Here is an 18,230-nt window from a genome sequence, read left to right as displayed (position 1 = left end):
AGCCCTGCTGTATGGTGTCCTGCAGCTAACACAGCATCGGTTCATCTCGGGAATGAAAGATTGTGTTCAGCCATTGAGTTACAACTTACACACTACTAAACATTCAGCTGAAGTGAAACTTAAACTAAATATTTACAGAAACCTCTGATCGGAAGTAAATGTTGAAATGAAATATCACAGACTATAAGCTCTTGATTTACTTCCACATCTATAATAACACATTTAACAACATATAACATTTACACTCACTTATCTTTATTCAAATACATTCACATTATGTGAACACTTGATTATCAACACAAGCCCCTCTCTGTGTGTACAGCTATTAAGATTTTATTATGGTTTATTGTTTTCATCAGTTTTTGTTTATTACTCCTTATGGAAGACTGTTTATTTGGTTACATTTTACTTTTTTTGTTTAACTTAATTTTATATTGTTCATGAATAAGCAGTATGATATTTAGTGGACACCTGTTTTTACTGTTATTATGTGTGGTAATAGAATCAAGTATAAGCTGAAAGTCACAGCACAGTCTTCTGCATACAAATTCAAAGACAGCTGTTGGATTAAAGAAAGTAAAGGTGATATAATGTATCTATCCATCACTTTACAGAGAGCTTACAAACTACCAACCACCTACTATAACATCCACACACACGCACACACACACACACACACACACACACATCCACACACACAAGCACGCACTTACACGCACACACACACAAACGCACGCGCACACACACACACTCACACACACACACATCCACACACACACACACACACTCACACACACACACACACACACACACACATCCACACACACAAGCACGCACACACACAAACGCACGCGCACACACACACACACACACACACTCACACACACATGTTTGTACAGCTATCTTTATGAGGACATACATACATTGACGCAATGCATTCTCTAGCCCCTTACCCTAACCATCAGAAGCGAGTACCTGACCCTAACCCTCACCCTAAACCTAACCTAAACCTGATTATAACCTAAACCTGATTATAACCTAAACCTGATTATAACCTAAACCCTAAAACCAGGTCTTGACCCTCAAACAGCCCTTTAAAGGGGTCTCAGAATGTGAGGACCAGCCAAAATGTCCTCATTTTACTCTCTTAGTCCTCTAAAACTCAAACTGGTCCTCATAAAGATAGATGTACAAGTACACACACACACACTTGAGTAAATGTAGCTGATACTATAATCAGATGGTGACAGCGATACCATACTCATCTTCTCACATAATTTGTTGATTCATCCGACAGTAACAACAGCTTTGCTAAAGATTGACAGTAAATGATTCTCGTCTTATGAGACAGATGAGATGCTCTCACGTTCACAGATTTGTTTTGCGTTACGTGTCACAAGCAGTGAATGAATCTCCTCTGGGACATCCCAGTTCAGTCTGTTATTTCATTTCACTGTTGTCGTATCAACAAGTTTGCCTGATAATAAAAGATAATTCCACTCTTAAATAATAAAGCGGATCACATGACTTTATTTATCTAGCGTTTTGGAAGAATAATTCTGCCCGGCTGATAAATCACGTCTGCTCGACTCTTAATTAGCTATTTATATGCAAATGATGATGTGATTTATTGAGACAGTACACCGGAGTTCCATTCACTACAACCACGAGATAAAAGAATATTAATATTTGTAGAGGCGCGTTTCCTTGACCTCATACTACCTGATTGCATAACTAATGTCGTCCTTGTTGAGGACACACGCCGGATAAAATCTTTCGCTTGCTTTCCTATGATTCACTCACACCAGAGTGCCTCTGCTCTGAGGATTATGGGAAGCGCCTGCGACAGCGTCGTGTGTAGTGTGAGAGGGGAAGATTTTCATACCAAATCTCTCGCTTGCCTCCATCATGCTCAGTCGCGGCGGTGCAGCTTCACAGAAATTTGCAGGACATTTGTTATCAGGACAAGTGAGTCCTCAGCGCTCGCTTCTGTACAGAGCGGTCGAAAGCATTTGTTGATAGACTTTACACGTGTCTCTGTGAAGCGGTCAAACATGTGTGTGTGTGAGTCTGTCAGAGCTCATGGCCTACTGGACAGTGATGTGCATGCGGTCCTTCTCTCCTCCCTGTCTCCTCCTGTCACTAACAGTGCCCCTAAAATATACTCACTGAAACTGCCCTGTTTATCAAGATATAAAGCACATGTTACAGAAATGATCCGGGTCCTGCTTTCCTAACAAAATCTGAGACGTGCTGATCATAAAATGTGTGTCATGTGCTTACAATGAAAGTCTGTGGGGCGCTGCATTTGCATACATGTTAAAGTGGCTCACACACTTTCTGCATACCTCATGTTAATCTTGAGTACTTACAGAATAGTGTCGCACCCTTTGAATATCCCTGGATAAAAGACAGTTTCAGATGTACGATTATTTTGCACAGGGTGGAGAGGCACTAAAGCACGTGCACACCCATTACCAACAAAACACAGACGTATGACTCAGTTAGCCTTACCGCGTCCGGTTCATGTCCGCCATCTTTTAGTGCTGGGACCGCTCCATCTATCAGTTTTATATCCAGGGTTTATTTTATATTTATATAACATTCATCACCCATATTCAGAGAACAAACAAACACAGCTTAGTGAACGCAGTGCTCTCTCTCTCCTGCTCCAGCTGGTTGACGTGTGCACATGCTCCATCTCCCGCTCTCCCTGGCTGACGCGTGGGCATACTCTTTCTTCGAGCTCTGGCAGGTTGACGCGTGCTATTTCTTTCACCCTGCCGTGGGCGTGCTTTTCCAGAAGTGTTGTCCAATAAAAGACTATGCAAAGTTGTTATGAAACAGATTTTGAGCACAGAAATATGACGTCAAACGTCCAAATAGTTTTTTGACAAGTTGACCATGTCAAGAAGGAGAAGACATCACGTTTAAGTACGTAAAGAAGTCAGAATGCCGTAAACACCGTTGCACATAAAATATGTTGACTCGTGATGTCATGAGCACATAAACCTTGTGGCACAAATAACACTCACATGTCTGCTTTGATTCCTGCGTCCCACAGATGTCCATTAGAAGCCAAGTTATGTTCTTCCGAGCAAGGAGACCTCTGTGCCCTAACAGGTTTAACTCCCGTCTGTTTCCAGAGAGCAGATATAGCTGTGGCACCCTTGACCATCACACTGGTGAGAGAGGAGGTCATCGACTTCTCCAAACCCTTCATGAGTCTGGGCATCTCCATCATGATCAAGAAACCTCAGAAGTCAAAGCCAGGTGTCTTTTCATTCCTGGACCCTCTGGCTTACGAGATCTGGATGTGCATCGTGTTCGCCTACATCGGCGTCAGTGTGGTCCTCTTCCTCGTCAGCCGCTTTAGCCCCTATGAATGGCATTTGGATGAGAGTGATGAAGCCAAAGACCCCCAGACCCCTCCAGACCCGCCTAATGACTTTGGGATTTTTAACAGCCTGTGGTTCTCTCTCGGGGCCTTCATGCAGCAGGGCTGTGATATCTCGCCAAGGTTGGTGGACTCGTTTCTTATCCATATGCCTGTCTGCCTGTCTTTCTTATGTGTGCTTCATTCACCATTCTTTATGTCTGCAAGCAATTTATTCAATTCAAACCTGCAACGTTTTGCTTAAGGGTTCAACTGTCTCAGTCACTTCATAGATTATTTGTACCATTTAAACTTATATTACTTTGCACTGCAGTTTAGTCTTGTTTAAGTGGTTTTTTATTCCATCAGATGGTTTTTGCACGCAGTACCGTGATAGAGCTTTTCAATGGTTAATGGTTTCAATCTGGTATGACAAATATGAGAATCTGTAAACTTGCCACATCATGAAAATGGTGCTTATTCCGTGGCAGTAGAATGATATCAGTATAAATGACTGTGATGATGTCGTCGTAATGGACACAAGAAATGTTATTCAAATGGATTCCAGTCTTTAGCATGTGAATGTGTTTGTGTGTAAAGGATTAGCTCAGGAACTTATTCTCTTTGTCTGTGTTATGAATTTCTCATTTACCTGATTCAGTTATTGTTGGAGAAGACCCGCTCTGTGAGAGATGGATGATTATTCACATTGTTCCTTCATTTAACAGCGGGAAGTTGATTAATAATGACTTCATTGTGCTGCCAGTTGCTCATTTTCCTCATATAAGGCTGTCTGTCAAATGTGAATTCAGTAAAAAAAGACATGGCACATAAATGCCTTTGTCATGAAGAACGAAGAGAAGACATCAGCAGTGTGTCTGTAGGATCAAACAGATGGAGATGTGTTGAGTGTGTTCTTCATCACTTACTCCATCTGTACACTGACAGAGAAAAGGATTACAACTCTAACTTTTGCATTAAGTTCTTTTTTTATACCTTTACAGGTATACAGAACGCACCCAAAAAGGTACAAGGTCTGATGTGTTGTATACCAGTAAAGGTACAAAAAGGAACCTTTAAGGGTAGATCACCAGAGCAATAGAAAATGTACAATTTTACAGAGCGTGTACATGATTGTGTTCCTGCAGGTAGTGTTTTAAATGACGTGTTTCAATGTAAAATTCAATAATTATATTACATAAGTCCACAAGAGATTCTGTGTGCTGTTTGCATTCATTGTTTGATATTTCATGAGGCCGTAGGGGTCGACTGTAAACATAGTCACGCATGATTCTTCTGCGTTTTGCCCTGCGGCGAGAACCCTTAGAGGAAAGAACACACACGCATCCGTTCTATATGTTGATCGGAGGTCATGTGAGATTTCATTGATAGGTGTTACTGCATTTCCATCACAACTCTGAGGACACTTGGCCATATTGAAGAAGTGCATGAACTTTGTGTCTGTGAGAAGTGCAGCTAGAAACAGATAGGAAAGTGAGGGAAGGATTGTCATGTAGTCGCAAAGGATCCAAACCCAACATTTTGTGTGTGTGAATTGGTTTTATCAAACAAAGACAGAAATGAAAACGACAAACTATACCATCCGCTATATTTCACTACATGACAGCACATTTCATGTGTGTGTGTGTGTGTGTGTGTGTGTGTGTGTGTGTGTGTGTGTTTGTGTGTCCATCAGGTCCTTATCGGGCAGAATAGTGGGAGGCGTCTGGTGGTTCTTCACCCTCATCATCATCTCGTCCTACACGGCTAACCTGGCTGCTTTCCTGACAGTGGAGAGGATGGTTTCTCCCATCGAGAGCGCAGAAGATCTCGCCAAACAAACAGAGATCGCATACGGAACCCTGGACTCGGGATCAACCAAAGAGTTCTTTAGGGTGAGTCTCCTCGCTGGCGGGTTCATGGCTTGTCTGAAGACGGTCTGCTGAGGAGTCACGGTCGCTCTTTTGTCAGACGGAGGGAGGGGTGAAGATGAGGTCATTAAAGTGATGAAGATGATGCTGTAGGTGCTGTGTGTAAGCGTGAGTTATCTCGAGCTGTCTGATGAAATCTCACATGTGAGGTCAGCGCAGTAAATCGGTGACTTGCTTTACCTGGACCTGCAATGTGCGTCTGATGAAAGAGGCTCAGAGGGTCAGATAACACTTCAAAAACAAGTCCATGAGCACATGAAGACTGACATCTCCTTTAGAGCTGAAATGATTCTTTATTAACTCCTCGCTTCACATCGGTTATGATGTATGTTTACATCAAGCGTTTGATGTCATTCAAGTTTTGCACGGCGACATGCGAGGCTCTCTAATATTCTTCATGTGAGCCGGGACTTTAATTAAAACCACAGAGGCCTGACAAGAAGAAAAACCTCCAGATTAATGAGGCTCTGAGATCTATTTTAGATCTGTTTTCAGGAAACACATCCCAGTTTAATTATGAGCATATGGCAAAAAACAGCTGGAAGTTTCAATTCAACCACGACATTTGGGGAAAGACATATGTCATCATCTTTGACACAACCTCAGAGTCAGTGTCAGAGTCTGTCAAAGAACGATAAAACATGAAGTCAATAATAATAACTAATGCACTACACTATATGACAACACTTGACACTTCAATCCAATGAAATGATGATTGTTATTATTCTCAAAATAAACCCTTTTCAATTGAATAAATTCCATGAAACAAAAACAGATCAAAATGATGTTTAAACCAAATGTAAGGCAGGTATGAAGACAGGATAGCATCAGGGCTGAACATGTGATCATGTAGCACATCAGAACACTTCAGACTCATCACTTCAGCTTATCTTAACAAGTCAGACATGAAGAGATATTGAAATATTACACTTCTTATCATCCAGCAGATAGTGTCAGTGTGCTTGTGTCCCTCAGAGATCAGTCATGATGAGCACATCTGACATCTTGTTTTCAGTATGTGCTTTACACATACACATACACTAGTCTATCTATCACTCAGAAGTGTGCAGGGTGGAGATGTGACGCTATACATTACTAATGACACATGAGCAGAAAATCAACTCCTTTAGAGAAACATGTGTGAACGCAGACAGATATGACTTTAATGTGCACCGTGATTGTTTTAGAGGTTTTGAGGACTGTTTTAACAAAACTCTTTTCAACGGTCTTTTATAACGGTCAGCCGTTATATGTCAGGGTATTTTATACCGGATTAGAACTCGGCTCAGCCAATCAGAATCAAGGACCAGAACTGACCGTTTTATAACAAGGATTTCATGTGATCGGTGTGACATAGACTTTCATACAGTTTAATATGTCACTTATGTTTGAAATTCTTTCATGAAGAAGTGTTTGATAAAACATTAGGCCTCATGTTTACTGTCTAGAAAGCCGTGCAGTGAAGAGTGAAGAACACATGATGAAAGTGTCAACAACACACATAAGCATTACACATTACATACACTCTTAATTGTTTGCAGATTTTCACGCAAAAAGGAATTCTTATTTTTTTACAGGTTATTATGTCTTTTTGAAATGCGGTAAAAACCGTGAAATAACAGATAAAGACTGCAAATTTACAATAAAACATAGGAAATGTAATTTTACAGGGAAAAATTGTTGTTTTACAGCTTTTTTAAAAACTTTTTAACGTTTGTTTTTGAAATATAGATATATATTTTATAGAACTATAAAATGACAGAATAAGATAACACATTTACAAGAAAAATGGAGACAAAAATCTTATAAATATCCTCATATCCTATTGTTTTACAGGATAAAATATATTTTTCGGTATATTTCGGGTAAATACAATCATTCCTGGTGGTTTCATTTGACAAATCATACCCTAATACATGTCATCACTGTACAATTCTAGCGCAATATATCATTCCTGCCTCTAGAGGTGCTGTGAGAGTCACATCTGGTTTAAGTCAAGGTGTGAAGATTACTATTTGTGCTCAACTATAAATTGAGAACACAGATATGTGAGGAGTGTACATGTCACTGTTCACCTTTACATTTGTGTTGTACAAGACGATTGTAAATGAAGTGAATGTGAATACCAGCACCCAGGCTTCAGTCGTTGAGTCTGCGACGTTTTGTTGTATTTGGATGATGTTTTAAGGCCCGTGTGATTTAGACGATCGCCCCGCGCAGCTTCCATCTGTTCCTGTGAGTTTTTCAGGAAGAAAATGGCTGTGGTTTTCTGCTGATGCAGTTGTCTCTAATGGCATATGTTGTCATTATTTATGCATTGACGCATTAAATAATTTGGCACCTTCACTTCAGGCATTAAGCACATGGTTTCTTTCAAGTTATAACAGTTAGACGTCTGTTTCAGGACTGATTGATCAGTCGTCCAGAAAGACAGTAAAGCTCAAGTCAGCAGTGTAGAGTTGATGTTATAAACATGAGACGAGAAGGAAAGCTCACATCACACAGACACATCCACTAGAGCCGTTTGTGTAGTCAACATCCCTCATCATCATTCAGTTCCAGAGCTCCCCAGCTGCTTATCTCAAGCAATGAGGTTCAGGTTACAGACACAAGAATGAATCCTAAACCCATCATTCAATAGTCATGTACTCCAACCTGGCTTACTCATTCACAACCATTTCCATTGAGTTCTTTAAAAATCACTATTTCCGTTCTTTTGTCTCCTCTTTTGTTGGGATAGACTTTAACTTTTAGGTGTCATGAACCTTAAACCATTAATAGGAGTATATTTTCAGTTGATAATGTTCTCTGAGGTAAGTTTTGTCTATTTTCTGTTCAGGTGTCGAGTCTCTCCCTGTAAGACACTGTTGTAGTTGTGTTGCATTCAAGGAAGTAGAATCCCAGTGCTGTGATTGGCTAACACTGCTGTGATGTATTCAATAGGGGTCATTGTGATGATTAATAACAAAGATAATAGATATTAACAAGATGTGTCACTGCCATTACATTAAATGGGGAGGAATGCAACGCTCAATGTGGCCGCTCTAGCGAGGAAAGCCCCGCCCTCCAGTAGAACGATCCAATCGTCAATCGATTCTCTGGGGCGGAGCCGCCTGTCAGTATGTGTGCATGTTCAGTAGCTGAAGCGTCCTCTACAAAGGTGATTTTTAACGCAATTTAAACTAACAAACTGAAAGTATAGTACAGTTCGTATCAGGTTTAATATTGATCAGAAATAGGCCATTTAATATAGATTTTTTGAAATATCTGCCTTCCCCCATTCAAAGAGATTGGACTGTTGACTTGCAATGACGTAAAGAACTGCTCAGAGGCGTCACACACATGGCCGCCGAGTGACATGACTTCTGTAAACGGACTCTGACAAGTACTCAACAGATATGAAAGCATCAGTAACGGACAGAGCAAGTACGGTAAACATGGTAACAGCAGGCTTACTCACACTGTTGAGACACTACTGTCAGATCATTACAGCCAAACATCTTTTACCATGTTTTAAAACAAATCCACAGTAAAATAAAATAAAACAAGTGAGTAGTGTCAGACTGACATGACCTGTGAGGATCACATTATTGTTGTGTGGTGTATCTGTCTCTTTACTAAACGTGTGAATCAGTGGGCGGAGCTAAAGAAGCATCTGCATCATCACGCTATGATGTCATACTGAGACAAAATCTGACTGGAAGCATTTGGCAGCTTGGTTAAAGAACAGTTTTGAACTGTCAAAAGGTTTTGTGTGTTTTAGCTCAATTGGAAGAGCTGAGGTTTGATCTCTGGATCACACGCGTCTACAGATGAAATGCCCTATGCGTGAATGTAAACATGTTTAATGAATTTTATGCAGCAATTTTTATTTGAGGGAGAAAATAGAGTAGCACATTTAAACCTGTAACGTGTGCGATTGACTTTGTGTTTCGATGATATGTGACCGTGTGTTTCGTCTTTGTTTCCCGTGTGTCTGTGCAGCGTTCCAAAATAGCGGTGTACGAGAAAATGTGGTCGTACATGAAATCAGCCGAGCCCTCCGTGTTCGCCAAGACGACACCCGACGGTGTGGCACGGGTACGCAAGTCGAAGGGCAAATTCGCCTTTCTTCTGGAATCCACCATGAACGAGTACATTGAGCAGCGGAAGCCGTGCGACACCATGAAAGTTGGCGGCAATCTGGACTCAAAGGGCTACGGTGTGGCCACCCCCAAAGGCTCAGCATTAAGGTGGGTGGAATAATATAACAATATTCTCCATGTTGTTATAGTATTCCACCTACCCTGATGTCCTGTGTTGTCATTACCCCGACCCCCTAACCCCGATCCCCCAACCCCCCTCCCCTCTTTCTCTCCCTGTCATGACGACGAGGTAACGGTATATCATGTATTTCTGATGTCATTTGATTGACCATGATGATGCTCTTCTTTAAATGTCTGTGTTCTTTTCTAATCGCAACAGATTTCCATTTTCGAGAATAAGTGGCTAATTTAAGCGAATCATTTCACATGTGTGTGCGCGTATGTCTCTCTCTCTCTCTCTCTCTCTCTCTCTCTCTCTCTCTCCGTCCTTCAGTCTTTCTTGTGTATCTTGTGTGTGTGTGTATTGTCTGTCCTTCCTGACTGTCGTGTTGTCACTTTTAATTTAACAGTTCAACGGTTTTTCAATTTAGCTTGTAAAAGCTGCGCCGTCACTTGTGACGAATGTTAATTGCATGGTGTTTGTTGTGTTACTTTTCCTTCTCAATGACAATGTCCCCATCCCGCACACTTCAGTTTGAAACGGCGTAACCCTCCATGCCACCTTGAATATTTAACACTTTCTTTGCTCTGAGCGTCTTATCTTCAATTCTTTAACCAAATTGTGCTCTTTCAAGCATTCTGATAACTGCTATCATGATTACGATTGACTCTCAGTAGCAGTAGCAGCTCATTGCCGTTATTCAGTAACGTTACTGTGCTAATACAGTACAGACCTGTGCATTTTCTTACAAGTTATGTTTTATTGTTTCAAGAAATGCTGTTAACCTGGCCGTTTTAAAACTGAATGAGCAAGGCCTGTTGGACAAATTGAAAAACAAATGGTGGTACGACAAGGGAGAGTGCGGCAGCGGGGGAGGTGACTCCAAGGTCAGCCTCAATGTCACCAAAATCGGGTACCATAGTACAGAGTAATCGGCAAGCCTGTTAGTCCCCAACCCGACCAAACCCAGGCGTCTTTTCAGCGCTGTCCAGATGATTGTGCCATCTGATGTCAAACCCAGAACCCTGACTTGGCTAACGGATGGTCAAAAACCACCGCTGTGATTTTGTCCTGCTGACGAGAAGCAAGAAGGCTGAGGCTTGTTAGCGACGCTCATTAGCCGCCTAGCAGATAGTGAAGAGAGAGAGATAAATAATTAGCTTCTCACTTTGCTTCTGCTGGGCGGATGTCCTGGCCTCGGCTCGCGTTACTATTGCACTCAATAAAAAGTCAAACGCAGCCTGTGCGGCAGGACACTAAGAATAGCTCAAACAACACTTTCATTACTGAAACACTCTCCTAAATCTTCAAGATTTCAATGGATGAATTAGCTCTTTTTTTAACTTTTAAATTATAAAGGCAAAAAGGAAATGATTACATAATTTATCAGTGCACGTCATTCCTCAGGATTCTTCATAGTTTCCTCATTCCTGAAAACTGGCCCAAAACTGCCGCATAAATCTAGCAAATATAAGGCAGATTGTATGTTTGTGTTGTGTGTGGACGAATGTGTTTTTGTGGCGATTAGTGGACTTACGGTGGATGGGTTTGCTGTAATGATGTAATGCACTGGACACAACCACAGAGAGCGCGAGAGAGAGAGAGAGAGAGAGAGAGAGAGAGAGAGAGAGAGAATGCAGAATGCGGCACCTGCAGCAAACAGACATGATGAAGTCAGCTGTCATCCTCACAGCTCCAGTCGCTCTCCACACTATTACGTTATCATCCATGTCTCTCCAGCCGCTAAAAGAAATGTTAGCGACACATAGAAATGCACTGATGAATTCCAGTAAAAGTGATCACGGTTACTATAGTAACATGACAGTCAATTCATGGTTTTCATGTTTATTTGCAGTAAATCCGGGTTCGTTTAATAATGGCGGGTTTTTTCCGTGAAAGCAAACATGTCAATATTAAGAGATGTGTGTATGTACAATACGGTTGTTGTCACTCTTTTGGGGTTTTTGTATTCCTACGCTCAAGTCTCCTCAGCCTGAACGAAATCCTACTGGTCATTTTCATTGGTCTGTCAGTCAATAGAGGGTTGGGCTTTGAAAAGCAATCAAATTTAAGCACGAGACGTGTCTGCTTTTGTAGCCGCGCAGACAGACAGACAGACAGACAGACTCCTCTCTTAACAGTGTATGCCGATTACTCAAAGCGATACGGGTAGGTCCTGGCACACTAGTTTAGTCCTGGTGAATGGAAGGTTCTAGTCAGTATGCCTGCCACTCTGTGTGTTGTATTGGCCAGGAGCCCTGCTTTATCGCTTTGTAAAGTATGAAGTAGTTAAGACTTGAATAACATAAAATAACATAATATAATGTTATTTATGTTATTTCCCACGTGAAGAACTCCTGTAAACCTTGCAGTATTGAAACTCAGTGAACAAGGCATCTTAGCCAAGCTGAAAAACAAATGGTGGTACGATAAGGGTGAATGTGGAACCAAGGACTCTGGAAGTAAGGTCAGTCGCTGCAGGTCTTCTGTACTGATTCCAAAACTGCATTTTGACATATTGTTCATATGCAAAGAACAAACCAGTAGTGAGTTAACTTCTCATGTGTAAACTTACATTTTTTATGATTCTTGGCCACCAATAAAGACTCACACGTGGCATACAGCTGTGCACCGGTCCCCATTTCAAATAGTCGTAAAAACACATTCTTCTCTTTTTTAATTCCCATTAGTTTTTCACTCTTAAGAAAAGACGTAATGTTAAAGAGCAAACATGGGGAATTATGTAAATAAAAAAGAGGTGCAAATTGATCAACAGATAAGATCTAGTTTTGTTGTCTTTCTTGCTTATTTGCCTCTTGAAATGAAACTCCATTTACCATTATGCTGCTGTTCTTACTTACCAAACTTCCAATTTAAAATTTGATGTATTAGTGTTGTTACTTATTTGTCTTTGACGTGTCTTCTCCGTTATTTAACCTCCTGTTGAGCAAGAGATTGGGGGTGCGCTTCCTTTAGACGACCTCAGAAACACACCCGTTCCACATAGACTAGTGTTTATTTCCACACCAGAGGTTCTCTCTCAGTAGCCTCCTGTGGCTAAGAACTTCAGTCTGTTTAACTGCATGTCTTGCTACCACAAACAGCGCCCGATGGATTAAATGGCAAATAGTGTAATACTAATGGACAAATTTTTAATGGACAGGTTTGGGGGGTAAGCAGCAGCAGAATGGTTCCAATTGATTCTTAAATTCAGTATTCTGGTGTAGAAAATATGTCAAAATAAGAATTTGAAGGTTGAAGAATGTCTAGGCAGATGTTTCATGTAAGGTTAATGAGTTAGAGGTCTGACCTGTACGTAACTGACCAGCTTCCTCAAAATACATGAAGAAGCTTAGAGAAAGCAACACAATATCTACATTCACCAGTTATGGTCCTGATTGACTTAATTCATCTATGGGATCCATCTTAAATGGACTTACAAGTCTATATATATAAAGCATAGATCAAAGAGCAAGAAGTCCCCTGCTGGAATCTAGATTCCTCCGCTAGCAGCAGTGTAGACAGAATGTCAGTAGTTCTGCTTGATATTTGACATATACTTAAAGAACATGTTAAGAACTGTGTAGGATAGCGGGTTCTCTAAATTCTGTCTGATGCTCACCACTGCAAGATAAACTAACTCTCTTCCTCACTTCTCTTAGGACAAGACAAGCGCTCTGAGCCTGAGCAATGTGGCTGGTGTCTTCTATATTTTGGTTGGTGGACTGGGGCTGGCCATGATGGTGGCTTTGATAGAGTTCTGTTACAAGTCACGTGCAGAAGCAAAAAGGCTGAAACTTGAAAAGAATGCCCAAAGCTATAAGCCAGCCCCTCCAGCCAACACTCAAAACTTTGCCACGTACCGAGAAGGCTACAACGTTTACGGAACAGAAAGCGTCAAGATCTAATGGTAATGATTCCACGTCTGCTTGGTACATGCTGTCGATGGACGGACAAATGGAGAAGAAATAAATGGATGGATGAATGGATGGATGGACTGGAGAGACGGATGTATGGATGAAAAAAAATGGATGGCTTGACGGACAGATGGATGGCTGTTGTGTTGTGTCGTTTCGTTTTTTCTAGCGGCATCATTAATTTGAGTGAATATTATGAAATGAGAGGAGAGTTGTGGTTTGTTTTCAAAGGGTTGCATCAGCTCCAGCACACAACACAAACACGTTCTGTTTAGATTTGTACTTTGGCAGAGAACAGTGAAAGATTTCTATGTACTGCATGTGTTGATGCCTCGAAAAAAAAACACCAGCGAACAATAAATCAGTACAGTGGAAACACAGAAGGATTTTCTGGAGAGTTGAATCCTATCCAGATGTTTGTCAGTGTAGTTAGCGATCATATTAACTCAAAGCACAACTTATTCAGACATTTTGTTTCATCTGGCAAACCTTGTCATGTTTATGTCATGGATGGATCTCAAAAATGAAACGTCCGTTTTTCCGAAAAACATTTATGTGACACTGAATTAAAGTTTAGGCAGCTAAGGGAGCACTTTACATCAGAATGAAAAACGGCATCTTGATAGGTTCTAATATGGTTAAGTTCTTATATTGTCTGTTTCAGCAGAGACCTGCAGTGTTGGGAGATCATTACGACGAGAGATGGCTGGATGTTCAGGAAGGGTCGCTTGCCCGTCCGCCTCTCTTGCCCACTCTTCATTCACATCAACCCCAGCCTCTCCTCTCCTCTCCTGCCCACGCGCCGACGCACCAACACCAGCGTGGACTGTTGGAAGAATTGGACACGATTTCTTCAGTGCCTTATGGGATATTCAGAGAATCATGTTGATGCAAACTCATAGTAGAAACACTGCATCGCTCAAATCACACAAACATCATCATCATAATCTGTGAAATAATCTCTGAGTACACACATAACTCCATGGAAACCAAGAAATAAAGCCATCGTTTGCGATTTTAGCACACTGAAAGAGCCAATCTGACTTCAGACGTCTTCTGTGAACTTTGTGAAACCTGGTTGTCAAGCCAAATGGGGAATCGCTTGTCAAACATCAACTGTAAATTTGCTTTCACAATCATTAAATCGCTGTATTAGTTTATCAGATTTGGATGATTTAACAACAGATCAGGATTATTGTGAATCTGCTGACATGTTAAATATTGTCTGTGTTTTTTTATCTATATTTTACAGCAAGTTAGATCACAAGCTATAAACCCCATTTGACCGGTAGTAATAATAATAATAATCGTGTTCACGCATATGAATTTCCAAAAATCACCTTGGAGTTAGCCGATTTCATTCATACACACTAACAAAGTCTTGAAATGTTGTAGTTTTCACAGCATACTGTACAAGAAACTCAAGCTATAAAATGGATGACATTAATGTAGATAAACTGCTCTCCACTTAAAGGACATGGCTTTTATGATGTAGTATTTGATTACCTCACAGTTTTCCGACTATAATTCGCACAGAAAATCAAGCTTTGAGATTTCCTCTGATTTGATGAGCATTCTAAGTGTTTGGTGAATTATTTAGACAACAAAGCTAAGATTAATAACATTTACAATAGATGTGTCCTGGAGAAAACAGGGGAAGGCTTAGCACATAGACATTTTTGTGTTTGAAAGAAAACTAAACTGTGATTCGGTGTGATTCAGGAAGGGAGTGACCCTGGATCCACAGAAAGATAGTTTTATAATGAAAAGCTTTTCAAGGAATAAAACTGTACAGTGAGATTTCTAGCTAAGTATTCACAAATGAGTGACTGAATTCCCAGATTTTCTATCTGCATGCGAAAATTTGTGATTGCCAAGTAAAAGCCCTGAGACTTCCGTTAGATTCTAGAGGGCCGGTATAGAAAGGCAATTTCAAACCTTGATATTTTGACCTGTAAAACTGCACTTCAGCCCAGACGACATGAACAGTGTCAGGCTAATGTAAGACTGCATGCATGGCTATCAATCCCTGAGCCCTGATAGTGAGGCCTTGTACAAAGAATTTTAATACATTTTGTAAATAAAAACAAACAAAAAAAAATGTGTGATTTATTTCTTGCGACTCAAACAGGTTCGAGAATAAAAATGGAATTAGTTTTTCCCGTCGGCAGGTCGAGCTAAAATATTTATGAACTGTTGGATCTAACGTGACTTTTTCTGTGTGAGTTAACTCTGTTACCCAAATGTAGGAGTTCAAATAAAAATTCTTACTATTAGAATATGAGCTCAATGTAGCGCTTTACTAATCAATCTAACACAGTCATCCTGGTTAATGTCAAGGTTATTTTAAACTTTGATTTAAATGAACAGGAACATTTTCATTTTTTAAATATAGTGCTAAAAAAATTGGAAAACTTTCGCCTCAAAAATAACTTGAAGTAGATTTAAAGCAGTAAAAGTGTAATGATAAACAAAAAACAAAAATAAAACAACATAATTATATTATTATATAACAACAAAAAATAAACCAATTCATTATAAAATGACAAAAGCACATACCAAAATTGCAAAAACTTGAACTAAATTTAACACAAAAACTAAAACATCTAAACATAAAAGCGAATTTAAAATATGAATAAAACAATAATAACTCTTACTGTAAAACACTAATAAAACATCAATTGCGAAGAGAAGTATATTTTACATCAGTGGTAAACTGATCTAATACTAATAACCTAATAAATGCTGTACAGAGTTGCTGTTCATTGTAAGGTTAGTTTATAAAACAAATGTCTTTATTATGCATGTCTTTAGTGTTGAACACCTCAACTTTTCCAGCATTAAACAAGAAATGAATGCAAACAAATATATTTTATAATAAATAAAATGTTAATAGAGCCGCAATTTTAGCTTACATTCAGTTATACCTTGATAGGATCAAATGAAAATGAAATATATATTGATCAATTCACAATAACTTTGGTATCAGCTGCATGCTTGATCTAAACATTACTCTACAATCAGTGAGATCATTCAGAAATGAGACCATTCACTTGTCATAAGGTGAATGGTCTTCTGAATGGTATTTCTGACATGATAAAGGCTCCAAATGAAGTTATTTTGTGGGTGTTAATGATGCAGTTTTTTATTTGGATGAACTTGGTGGTGATGGTGATCCTGCATCCCCTTGACTGCATTGAGGCGATGCAGCGCTCAATATGGCCGCTCTGACGGAGGAGGAGACCCGCCTGACAGAAAAAGAGCCAATCAACTAAAGCCTGATGACTCTCTAGGGCTCTGTGTAAAGATGCTGCGTATTTCTAGTTTTGAGGTGAGAAATATCCAGTGAATTTATTCATATTAAAACTGCTGTTCCAGAAAGCATTTTTTTCTGGATTGAGGCGAGTAATATCCTCGATCTCAGATGTTTGGAAGACAGCATAAAGGCGCATTTACACTTTGCCATAAACGCATGACTTCCCGACTGCTACCATGTGCATGATCTGAAACAACCTTGAAATTTGAGTTTAATTGTTGGTGGGAGTAAGGACTGTGGTCTCACTATGAGTGAAACAGGATGGATGAGCTCCTCACATGGCTGATGAGTGCTTCAACTTTTCTAAAGGAACTTTGGTTGTTTTAGAAATTAAAAATGTAGTGCGTGCAGCAGTTGTACGTGTCAGTTATTAAAGAGGTTGAGTTACAGCTGTATCGTTTATCCTTAACAACATAAAGGTCAAACAAGAAACCATGAAGACTCGACGTCTATTCACCAGTTGACATCCGAAAGAAACAGTTTCTTTACATCACAACACTTGAAAAGCATGCCATTAAGGACAACCGACACACGGTAGACTAAGAAAACTAGTTTATTTAGAAAAAGCATACACTGTCAACTTTGCCAGATAAAAACATCATGAAGTAGTTTGGAAAGTCATCATTTGTTTTGCCTCGAGTCCATTTATTTAGGGAGAAATCCAGCTTGAAATTCTTTATACAAATCTTTTAAAAACGTGATTGAAGACAAAGAAAAGAAGGATGCGTACATGGGAAATCAAAAGTAACAGGAAAAGTCTTATTACATGGAACCATTTTATTATTTCTGTATACATAATATACAAATAGAGCATGTGTACTGCTTCAAACACCTAGCCTAAATATCACATGTGAATTAAAAAGAAGGAATAGTAGTATCCTGAAACCACTCTGAATCGAGGCAAAGACGTCATTTTCTTCTCACTTAAAAAAAACCCAACAGAAAAACCCCCACGAGGGAACAGGAAGATAGAATGAGGTCATAAAAACACAAGCATTTGAGAGCGACACACCAATTCCACCTGAATCTGTTTGTGATGCAAGCAGCACATTGTGCTAAATATTTAAAGGAAACAAACTTTCAGTCAAGTACTGAAAATATCACAATAAAAATGGCAGATTAAAATACAAGCTACAACGTTTCTAGGCAAAACAACAGAAGTTTGGATGCAGGCAAAGGAATCTTCTTTCCAGACGGTGACGGAAGGAAAAGATGAAGACGAAATGATGAATCCTGCAGCGGCTCACAGCGGGGAACACTGCTGAACAACAACAACAACTTCATTTCAAACACCGCTCGGCCATATTCATCTTCTGCACATCCATCAGCCTCCATTTCCTCATATTCTCACACTCATTTACACATTTCACAATTCATTATAAGAACGCTGTAATTGTCTCTTAAAGACAAAACGCTCAGCGTGAACACACAACCTGCTCTCATGG

General features: G+C 39.9%; 2 protein-coding genes across 8 annotated transcripts in view; one reads left to right on the top strand and one right to left on the bottom strand.

The window, feature by feature from the left end:
- Window positions 1–15,563, top strand: part of gria3b (glutamate receptor, ionotropic, AMPA 3b) — an 84,458-nt gene extending 68,895 nt beyond the window's left edge. The window contains exons 11-16 of one of the 6 annotated variants that reach the window (XR_008909220.1): window positions 3,147–3,520; window positions 5,073–5,271; window positions 9,292–9,539; window positions 10,325–10,439; window positions 11,905–12,019; window positions 13,215–13,353. Coding sequence is in view for 5 of the 6 variants with exons in the window: in XM_056769168.1 (XP_056625146.1) it covers window positions 3,147–3,520; window positions 5,073–5,271; window positions 9,292–9,539; window positions 11,905–12,019; window positions 13,215–13,460 (1,182 nt within the window). In the remaining variant the exon portion in view is untranslated. Of the gene's footprint in view, window positions 1–3,146; window positions 3,521–5,072; window positions 5,272–9,291; window positions 9,540–10,324; window positions 10,440–11,904; window positions 12,089–13,214; window positions 13,463–14,133 lie in introns of those variants that run through there. The other 5 variants (XM_056769168.1, XM_056769169.1, XM_056769167.1 and 2 more) reach the window with 5 other exon arrangements.
- A 1,757-nt stretch (window positions 15,564–17,320) lies between these two features.
- thoc2 (THO complex 2) overlaps window positions 17,321–18,230 on the bottom strand; it is a 73,672-nt gene continuing 72,762 nt past the window's right edge. The window contains exon 39 of one of the 2 annotated variants that reach the window (XM_056769068.1): window positions 17,321–18,046. The gene's annotated coding sequence lies outside the window, so the exon portion shown is untranslated. The remainder of the gene's footprint in view (window positions 18,047–18,230) is intronic. The other variant, XM_056769069.1, reaches the window with a different exon arrangement.

The sequence above is a fragment of the Triplophysa dalaica genome, chromosome 16 (assembly GCF_015846415.1).
Source record: "Triplophysa dalaica isolate WHDGS20190420 chromosome 16, ASM1584641v1, whole genome shotgun sequence".
Taxonomy (NCBI): Eukaryota; Metazoa; Chordata; class Actinopteri; order Cypriniformes; family Nemacheilidae; genus Triplophysa; species Triplophysa dalaica.
Note: the sequence above shows the minus strand (reverse complement) of the source record. Positions and strands in the feature narration are given on the sequence as shown.